Raw genomic sequence first — 10,452 nt, forward strand, 5'->3', positions numbered from 1 at the left:
CATTGTTATTTATGGTTTGTATTCTATTTATGCCATGTATTAGGGCCACTAGTGTTGTCCCTATTTTTTCTTCCATGATCTTTATAGTTTTAGGTTTTATATTTAAATCTTTGATCCATTTTGAGTTAGTTTTTGGGTATGGTGTGAGGTATGGGTCCTGTTTCATTTTTTTTTACGGATGGACATCCAGTTTTGCCAGCACCATTTGTTAAAAAGAATTTTCCCCCATTTAGTGGACTTTGGTCCTTTGACAAACACCAGCTGACTATAGGTGGATTTATGTCTGGGTTCTCGATTCTGTTCCATTGGTCTATGTGTCTGTCATAGCAGTACCAACCTGTTTTAACTACTGTGGTTGTATAGCAAGTTCTGAGATCAGGTAGTATGAAGCCTCCTTCTTTGTTCTTTTTCTCCAATTATGCTTTGCTTATCTGAGGCCTCTTTCCTTTCTGAAATGGTGATTTTTATAGTTTGTGAATTATATCTAAAACAAAATAAAATAAAAAGCCTGTGCAGGAAGCAGGACAGTCATTATGCTTATGACCGTTTTGCAGATGAAGAAAATGATGACAAGTTTAAGCAATTTACTCAAAGTTTCTAGGCCAGTGTATAATGAAACCGGGACTCAAGTTCAGTTTTCTGACTCTCTTGGTAGTTCTCCTATGCCAAATTTCAGAGTATATTTGATTCAGCAGTTCTTCCCTATATTATTTTATCCCATAGCTCAACCCTAACATGTTCACTCCTGTAAAACCTGTATGTCTGCAACAGAGCATAACAGCAATCTTTTATTGAGTGCTAATACACTTAGTTGCTAACCAAAAGGTTGGAGGTTCGATTCCACCCAGAGGCCCCTCAAAAGAAAGGCCTGGTGATCTATTTCCAAAAAAACAGCCATTGAAAACCCTATGGAGCACAGCTCTACTGTGACACACATGGGATCCACATGAATCGGAGTCAACTGAACAAGAACTGGTACTTCACACTCCTTATCTTTAATCCTTTACAACAATCTGGAAGACATTGAGGATCAAAGAAGTTAAGCAACTTGCCAAAACTCACACAGCCAGTAAATGGTAAGGCCAGGATTCAAACCTAGCTTTTCCCATTATAACATACTGTCTCTCTATATCTCCTGTGTATTCCTTAATGTCTATTGAATGCTTGCAGTGTACCAGACATTACTCTAAATCCTTCACACAGATTATCTCATTTAATCTTCACAAGAATTCTGAGATACCAACTGCTGTCCAGTTGATTCTAACTCATAATGACCCTGTGTGTGTCAGAGTAGAACTGTGCTCCATAGAGTTTTCAATGGTTTTTTGGAAGTAGACCTCCAGGCCTTTCTTCTGAGGCACTTCTAGATGTACTTGAACCTCTAACTTTTTGATTAGCAGCCAAATGCTTTAACCGTTTGCACCATCCAGGAACTCCTCTCTAAACAGGTATTATTACTATCCCCATTTTACAGATGAGGAAACTAAGGTACAGAAAGGAAAACTATTTATTAAAGGTCTCGTGGCTAGAAAGCAGCATCAATTCCATCTCAAATGGGCTTCTAACAGAATCTTTAGAAAGCTAGTATATTTTTAAACTTTGCGTGTCTGGAAGGCTATATGTCAAACTGTATTATTTATTTTTGTTACAAAAACAAACAAACTGGTTGCTGTCAAGTCGATTTCGACTCATGGCAATCCCATATGTTACAAAGTATAACTGTGCTCTGTAGAGTTTCTTGGCTGTAATTTTTACAGAAGCAGATTGCCAGGCCTTTCTTCCAGTGCCACTGGGTGGGTTTGAACCGTCAACCTTTTGGTTAAGTATTCCAGTGAAAACTGCGCCACTGTCTTAGGCTGGGTTCTCTAGAGAAGCAAAACCAGTAAAGCATGTAAATACATATAGAGAAAGACAGATTTATATCAAGGAAATGGCTCACGTAGTTGTAGAGGCTGGAATGTCCCAAGTCCATGGATCAGCATAGAAGCTTTTCCTGATTCATGTATCCGCAGGGGCTGGTGAACCCAAGATCGGCAGGCCAGAGAGCAGAGCTCTTGCTCACAGGCTGCGAAGACTGATGAATCCCAAGACTGGCAGGCAAGACTGAAGGTAAGCTGCTAGCTCAAGTCCCAAGAACTGGAGGTCAGACGAACAGGAGCCAGCTCCAGGATCCAGAGTGAGCAAAAGCCCATGAGCCTTGCCAGAATGTCCACTTATATTTGATGCAGGCCACACGCCCAAGGAAACTCCCTTTCAACTGATTGGCTACTCACAGCAGATCCCATCATGGAGGCGATCACATATCAAATCTCAACACGAAAGTGGTCACAACATTATATGACTGCCAAAACACTGAGAATCGTTGCCCAGCCAAGTTGACATACAATCTTAACCATCACAGCCACCTAGGGATCTTTTGTTTGAAAAGCACACATATTTCAAACCACAATAATAAATTCTTAATTAAAAAAAAGTAAAAACCCCATTTGAAATTATTGCCCTATTATGACAGTTTCCAGGGGCCTTTAAGATGGATCTCAGAAAGTCAGCAAAGACCTATTGATGCTAATTCTTTGGAAATACAACATTAGCCCAGATAAACTGCAGAAGAAAAAGCATCCCTGCGAACATGCTTCATGAGGAGTGCCTTAGAGGCAGTACATCGTAATGGTTAATAGCAGAGACTTGGGGATCAGACTGACTGAACTGTGTTTGACTCCTATTTTTAGCACTTTACTGGCTGAGTGATTTTAGGTAAGTTAGTTTAACTCTCTAAGCCTCAATTACCTAATCTGTAAATTGGCAGTGACATCTGCCTCATAAGGTTGTTAAATTAGATAATAGATTATACATTCTAAGTACTTCTACTTAGTAAGTACTCAATAGTTTTTATTGAGGTGAAATTCGTGATATAAAATTGACAGTTTTAAAGTGAACCATTCAGTGGCATTTAGTACATTCACAATGTTGTGCAACCATCACCTCTACCCAGTTCCAAAACATTCCATCACCCCAAAAGGAAACCCCATACCTATTAAGTAGTTGCTCCCTATCTCTCCTTCCCCCAGCCCCTGAGCCATTATTACTATCAATAACAGATCACACAAACCAAAAAATTTTGCTGTTTTCATTTTAAACCAGAAGTCTCTCAGAGAAGGTACTTCTCATTTTCCTTTTTAAAAAAATATAACTGAAGAGCATTTATTTATTTTTAAGTAAGACTTTATCTTGAGGACATAACTAAACTTTGTCAGCTCATTTTCCTTTTAAAGCCACTTTCCTGCTTTCCTCTGGAAGGTTTTCAGGGCCAAATTTCCAATTATCTTTTCTTTGTTTATCTCTCCTGGACTTCCAAAGTGAATTATGTCCATTCCTTTATTCATCTGCCCAAAGAGTATTTTTAAAGTGTCTAATACCTGCAACCACAACCAGTCACCCAGTTTGTTGTACTGTTGGTGGCTGGTATGTTGCTGTGATGCTGGAAGCTATACCACCTATATTTCAAATACCAGCAGGGTCATCCATGGTGGATAGGTTTCAGCAGAGCTTCCAGACAGACTAGGAAGAAAGACCTGGTGATCTACTTTGGAAAATTAGCCAGTGAAACCCCTATGGATTACAACAGAATATTGCTTGCTATATAGTACTGGGAAACGAGCCCCCTAGGTTGGAAGGCACTCAAAATACACAGTGGCTGCAACAATGCACTCATACTTGAGAATACCAACTATTGTGAAGATGGTGCAGGACTGGCAATGTTTAGTTGCCTTATACATGGGGTCACCATTAATGGGAGCGGACTTCACACAGCTAACAGCAAAAATATATGCAATGCACTGACACTGTGAAGAGTTTTAAAATTAACTAACACAGACTCGGCCTTAAAGAAGCTCACAGACTAATTTAGTAAATAAAAATAGAGGACACCTGATTAAATTTGAATGTCAAATAAACAACAAATAATGTTTTAACATAAATATGTCCCATGCAATGGGATAGCTTGGAGGGGGAGTATTATCAAGTAATGTTATTGTTGTTGTTAGGTTCCGACTGGTAATATGTCCAAAGTCCGTGAGACGAAGTCTCCCAATCCTCGCTTGTAAGGAACATGCTGGCTGTACTTCTTCCAAGACAGATTCGTTCATTCTTCTGGCAGACTGTAGTATATTCAATATTTTTTGAACACCATAATTCAGAGGCATCAGTTCTTCTTCAGTCTTTCTTACTCCTTGTCCAGATTTCGCATGCATATGAGGCAACTGAAAATACCATAGCTTGGGTTAGGCACACCTTAGTTTTCAAGGTGACATCTTTGCTTTTTAACACTTTAAAGAGGTCTTTTGCAGCCGATTTGCCCAATGCAATACATGTATGATTTTTTGACTGCTGCTTCCATGAATGTTGATTGCAAATCCAAGTAAAATGAAATCCTTGACAACTTCAATACTTTATCCCTTTATCATGACGTTGCTTATTGGTCCAGTTGTGAGCTTTTTGTTTTCTTTAAGATGTTATCCATACTGGAGGCTGTAGTCTTTGATCTCCATCAATAAGTGCTTCAAGTCCTCTTCGCTTTCAGCAAGCAAGCTTGTGTCATCTGCATAACGCAGGTTGTTAATGAGTCTTCCTCCAATTCTGATGCTGTGTTTTTCTTCATATAGTCCAGCTTCTCGGATTATTTGCTCAATATACAGATGGAAGAAGTATGGTGAAAGGATACAACCCTGATGCACATCTTACTTCATTTTAAACCACACAGTATCCCCTTGTTCTCTTTGAAAAACTGCCTCTTGATCTCTGTACAGATTCCTCATGAGCACAATTAAGTGTTCTGGAATTCTCCTTTTTCACAATGTTATCCATAATTTGTTATGATCCACACAGTCGAATGCCTTTGCATAGTCAATAAAACACAGCTAAACATCTTTCTGGTATTCTCTACTTTCATCCGTATTATAATATAAATCTATAAAAGGATATGCACACTGTTGTGGGAATATTCCCCAGAGAGCTTGCCTAAATGCTAATTAGACTGATCTACGAATAACTGCAAATTACAGATAGCATGGCAAAGAATATTGAATATACCATGGACTGCCAGAAGAACAAATTTGTCTTGGAAGAAGTACAGCCAGCATGTTCCTTAGAAGCGAGGATGGCGAGACTTCGTCTCACGTACTTTGGACATGTTATCAGGAGGGACCAGTCCCTGGAGAAGGACATCACGCTTGGTAGAGGGTCAGCGAAAAAGAGGAAGATCCTCAACGAGATGGATTGATGCAGTGGCTGCAACAATAGGCTCAAACATAGCAACGATTGTGAGGATGGCGTAGGACCAGGCCGTGTTTGGTTCTGTTGTACACAGGGTCGCTATGAGTCGGAAGCGACTCCAGGGCACCTAACAACAACAGTAATAACCGCATGCCCAGTGATCCTCGTCCTAGGGAGAAACCGTATTCCCAGATTGGAGCACTCTATGTAAAAACCGAAATTCATCAGCCAGCTTTGCCATCCGCAGCCGCTAGATGTCGCTACAATCGCATTTCCTGAAACCATAGACAAACAGGTGACCCGGCCGCCCAGAGAGACTTTGTCTGAGCCGCTCGACGTCCTCCCTCCTGCGCAGAGATCCTTCCCTGGAAGACGCTTAACGCACTGGTGAGTGGGGGAGCTCTCTCGAGAGTGAAAGGAAGTCTCGCGATGTGATTTTTGCCTAGCGACCGACAACAGGCCGGTTGCTTCAAGTGGAAGCCCCAGGGTGTCCTGGCCGGCCTGAAATTGGAGTGAGACCCCAGTCCTAGGCTGGGGTTCTTTCCATATAGAGGAGACGGATTCGGAAGGGTTACAGGTAATTCGTACTCGCCCTAGGAGAAAGGGAACTGCCTTCCTCCATCCCAGAGGAGTTTCAGAGGACTGCCCTTCCCCCTGCTCCCTACTATTCCCGTGTCTACGGCACTCTTACTTTTCCCAACCACCCCAACCCTCTGTCAACTATCCTGTTTCCTTTACTCCCCAAGAAACTTAAGTAGGATCCTTCTTGCACGACGAGGGTGGAGGATGGGGTGATGCTTTCGGTATTATTGGACGGGACCGAGAGACTGGAGTTTACTCTCTTCGGGGACTCCTCCCCCAGAAGTGACCCCAGAGATAGAACTCTTTCTAGAGCCTCTACAGCTTCCCCTCAGAAACCTATCAGCCTTGGGAAAAGTGACTGAGCCAGAGGAGAGAGCTGCCATCTACATAAGAATACCATTCTGTCCTCGCGCGTGTATCTTACAGCGTTGGGGAGCTGCTGCATAAGTTGGCTGTCGTTTTCCTCCACAGTTCTGCCGTTCCTAAGACAGTCTGCCAGCGGTTCCTAAATAAGGGCTGCAGCAAAATGACTTTAACAGCTTGACCTGGGGCCAAGAAGCCATAAGGAAAGTTTGGTTGAGTGTTAAGATTTTATGCAAAATTGGTGTCTTGGGTGAGGAAGGAACCAATGCTGGTTTGGAATTGCACCTCCTAGCGGAGTGCTTAATGTCCTATGATATGTCTCCTTTTGCTTAGACCAGGATTGTTGAAAACCAGACATATGATGAGCGTCTAGAGATTAATGACTCTGAAGAGGTTGCAAGTATTCATACTCCAACCTTAGGGCACCAAGGTAAGAGTGAAATGAAGAGGAAAGAAATAGTTCTCAGAACAAAGAGCAGAATGAATTTATGGTTGTTGCCAGAATGTTGCTATTTCGTAACAGCAAATGTTGGCTTTCAGAGTAAAGTTACTACACTTGCCATTGTTTCTGTTTTCTAACTGGTTAAGAGGGGAGAAAACATTGTCTCCCAGATTGTAGGATCTTCCTCCCACCCTACTAAGGTTCCTTATCACCATTTACATCATGATACTGCTCTGCTCACAATCGGCCAAGGGTTCACTGGTTTTTTGTTTTTAACTTAGCTATATTTTGCTTAGCATTGAAGATGATTTCATAATCTGCCTATAATCTGCAGTCCCAATCAAAATCTCAGTGGAATATTTTTAGAGAACTTGACACCATTCACTTATTCAATGAACATTTTTGGAACACGTACTGTGTGCCAGTATTATGCCAGGCAGTGGGTGTACAGTGTTAAACAAAAGACATTGTCCCTGCCATCTTAATGCTTATAATCATGAGAGACAGGTGATAAATGAATAAACTAATAAACATAATTACAAATGTGATAAGTGCATTGATGGAGGAAATAGTTTGCTGTTATGGAGAATAATGGTGAGGAAAGGGACCTACTTTTTTGACAGGGTGGTCAAGGAGGCGACATTTAAATTGGGACTGAAAGATGAGAAGGATCCAAGCATTGAGGAAAAGTAGGCCAGGGAGAGGGAACAGCATATGAAATATAAGAAGCCCCTTGAGGCCAGAAAGAACTTGAGTTAGTTTGAGGACTTGAAAAAGAGCAGTATATAGCAGGGGAATGGTATGTGGTCAGATCAGGGACATGACAAGCAGAGCCATGGAGTCCGTGTTGCTGTTGTATGCGGAATGGATTGAAAGGTGCAAAGGTGAAAGTGAGGAACCAATTGGAAGGACTGTTGCAATGAATGACTTGAGATGATAGCGACTTGGTCTGTGGTGAGGAAGTCAAGAATAGAAACGGCAAATACAGAATATATTGTAATGTAAGTTTATGACGAAAATGTTCTGCATCCCACTTGGGTGATTGGCGTCTGGTGTCTTAAAAGCTAGCGAGCGGCCATCTAAGATTCATCAATTTGTCCCAACCCACCTGGAGTAAAGGAGAATGAAGAACAGCATGGACACAAGGAAGGTATTAGCCGAAGAGACACATAAACCAGAGACTTCATCAACTTGAGACCAGAAGAGCAAGCTGGTGCCCGGCTACCACCACTGACCACCCTGACAGGGAACACAACAGAGAGTTCCTGATGGAGCGGGAAAAAAGTGGGGTGCAGAACTCAAATTCTAGTAAAAAGACCAGACCTTGTAGTTTGTTTGAGACTGGAGGGACCCCAGAAGACACGGCCCCCAGACTCTCTCTTAGCCCAGAACTGAAACCATTCCCGAGGCCAACTCTTACAGACAAAGATTAGACTGGACTATGGGACATAAAATGATACTTGTGAAGAGTGTGCTTCTTAGCTCAAGTAGATACATGAGACTAAATGGGTAGCTCCTGTCTGGAGGCGAGATGAGAAGGCAGAGAGGGTCAGGAGCTGAATAGACAACTGGAAATTGGGTGGAAAGGAGGAGTGTGCTGTCACAGTATGGGGAGAGCAACTAGGGTCACATAACAATGTATGTATAAATTTTTGCATGAGAGACTAACTTGAATTGTAAACTTTCACTTAGAGCACAATAAATTATACATCTACGTCTATCTATATATATATATATATAGTAGTGCAATCACTAAGGTTTGCTGATAGACTGGAGTTTTGTTGAGTTAGGAATCAAGCATGACACCCAGGTTTTTGACTTGCACATGTTTATAACTATTCTCTTGTCAGCTGCAGATGTTAGGATTAGTTTTCAGTTTTGGCTAACTTAGTACATGACTCTCACCCCACCAAAAAAAAAAAAAAAAACAGTGTTTAATTTGCATTTATTTGATTTAGAGATCATTTAACATGTTTTCATGCCAGTTACTACGTTACATCTGATTATACTTTTAATTGTTCAGAATATTTTTATTGCTCTTGTTTTATGAATGCTGATTTAGATTCAAATTTGTGACTAACTGTTATTTGCCAGGCACTTGGCTGCTAACCAAAAGGTCAGCAGTTTAAATCCACCAGCCGCTCTTTAGAAACCCTGTGGGACAGTTCTACTCTGTCCTATAGGGTCGCTATGAGCGGGAATCCACTCGATGGCAGTGAGTTTGTTTTTTTTTAGGTCCATTCCTTCCACATATGTTTTCTCATTGAATCCTTACAAAGTCCTGGGTGGTAAATATTACTGACCCCATTTTAGAGGTGGGGATACTGAGACTCAGCTTAAGTCATTTTGTCCAGGTGATGGAGTTGCCCTTTAAACCCAGTCTTGTAGTTATAAATCCAGCACTCTTTTCACTTTACTAGTTATTGACTTCATTTTACCAATGTGTAAATAAAGGGCAGAGTTTATATATTTTATGCATTGGCAGATAGTTGTTTGGTATAATGTCTTACCCAATGCCTTAAGCATAGTAAATGCTTAGTAAATATATCTTGAATTGAATTGACGGAGCCATGACTAGAATTGAGTCTCCTGTCCTTTAGCTAGATGTTCTTATAAATTCTCTGTCTGCATAAAATAGAGCATAAAATATCATAAACTAAAAATCTTTGTCTTTAAAAATCATTTTAACAATAACCTTAAAGGGAAACTTTTATTCCAAGGACCTCCTCATTCTGCCCATCTTCCTAACAAGACTATGGCTGATAACAGCAGTGATGAGTATGAAGAGGAAGACAACAAGGTGCAGTATAACCCACGACATCTTGTGGAATTTCTGCTTTTGAGTTTTTAGTAGTTAGTTTGAGATGCACCACCTCAGCAGTAAACATTTCTTGAACACTCACCTCCAGTGGTTGGGTACCTTTGAGCTCATGGAATCAGGGCAAAAAGCCTTAAGATTCTGACTCTCCTTCAGGAATAAAGCCTACCATTACAGCTGACTTTCTGGTGAGGAATTTCATATAATGTAGGCCAGTGTTTCACAGACTTTACTAATCATAAGAATCAAGTGGTGTACTTATTAAAACAAAACAAAACAAAACAAAATAAACAGATTCCTGCTCCCCACCCAAAACTACTGAGTTAGAATCTGGTAGGTAGAAGCCTGGATATTTGTATTTTTAACAAGCCACTCCAGCTAATTCTTAGGATAGTGCAAGTTTGGAATTATTGGTTTAGGCATTTTTTCATTGTCAACACTTGTGATGCTGCCAATATTTTGTGAAAGAGATTTTAATTTTTTTTAAAGACTTAAGACCCAGATGTCCCCTTTGTTTTTCTATGAACCTAGAGAATCACTTTAATTCCGAAAGACAGATGGAGAACTACTTATAACTCTGGCCAGATAGGACCTTAGTGTTGCAGGTGTGCTCTGTTTACAACATTTGTGTCCAGCCTTAGCACATGAGTCAATGGTTATATTTTAATTGTCCTTCAAGAATAGGAGCTTTGGACACTCAGGAGAAGAATGTTTGTTTGTTTTGGTTTTTATTTTTATTGTACTTTAGGTGAACGTCTACAGAACCAATAGTTTCTCATTAAACAGTACACATATTGTTTTATGACAATGGTTAACAGCTCCACGACATGTCAACACTGTCCCTTCTCAACCTTGGGTTCCCTATTACCAGCTTTCCTGTCCCCTCTTGCCTTGTAGTCCTTGTCCCTGGATTGTTGTGCCCCATTAGTCTCGTTTTGTTTTATGGGGCTATCTAATCTTTGGCTGAACGGTGAAC

At 40.8% G+C, this 10,452-nt stretch overlaps 1 protein-coding gene across 4 annotated transcripts in view; it reads left to right on the forward strand.

Moving 5' to 3' along the window:
- Positions 1–5,481: 5,481 nt before the first annotated feature.
- Positions 5,482–10,452, forward strand: part of IFT46 (intraflagellar transport 46) — a 19,555-nt gene continuing 14,584 nt past the window's right edge. Inside the window, exons 1-3 of one of the 4 annotated variants that reach the window (XM_023739934.1) lie at positions 5,482–5,658; positions 6,550–6,646; positions 9,379–9,458. In XM_023739934.1, coding sequence (XP_023595702.1) covers positions 9,414–9,458 — 45 coding nt within the window. In that variant the 5' untranslated portion in view covers positions 5,482–5,658; positions 6,550–6,646; positions 9,379–9,413. Of the gene's footprint in view, positions 5,849–6,017; positions 6,647–9,378; positions 9,459–10,452 lie in introns of all 4 variants that reach the window. The other 3 variants (XM_004385661.1, XM_023739932.1, XM_023739933.1) reach the window with 3 other exon arrangements.

The sequence above is a fragment of the Trichechus manatus genome, unplaced genomic scaffold (genome assembly GCF_000243295.1).
Source record: "Trichechus manatus latirostris isolate Lorelei unplaced genomic scaffold, TriManLat1.0 scaffold00143, whole genome shotgun sequence".
Taxonomy (NCBI): Eukaryota; Metazoa; Chordata; class Mammalia; order Sirenia; family Trichechidae; genus Trichechus; species Trichechus manatus.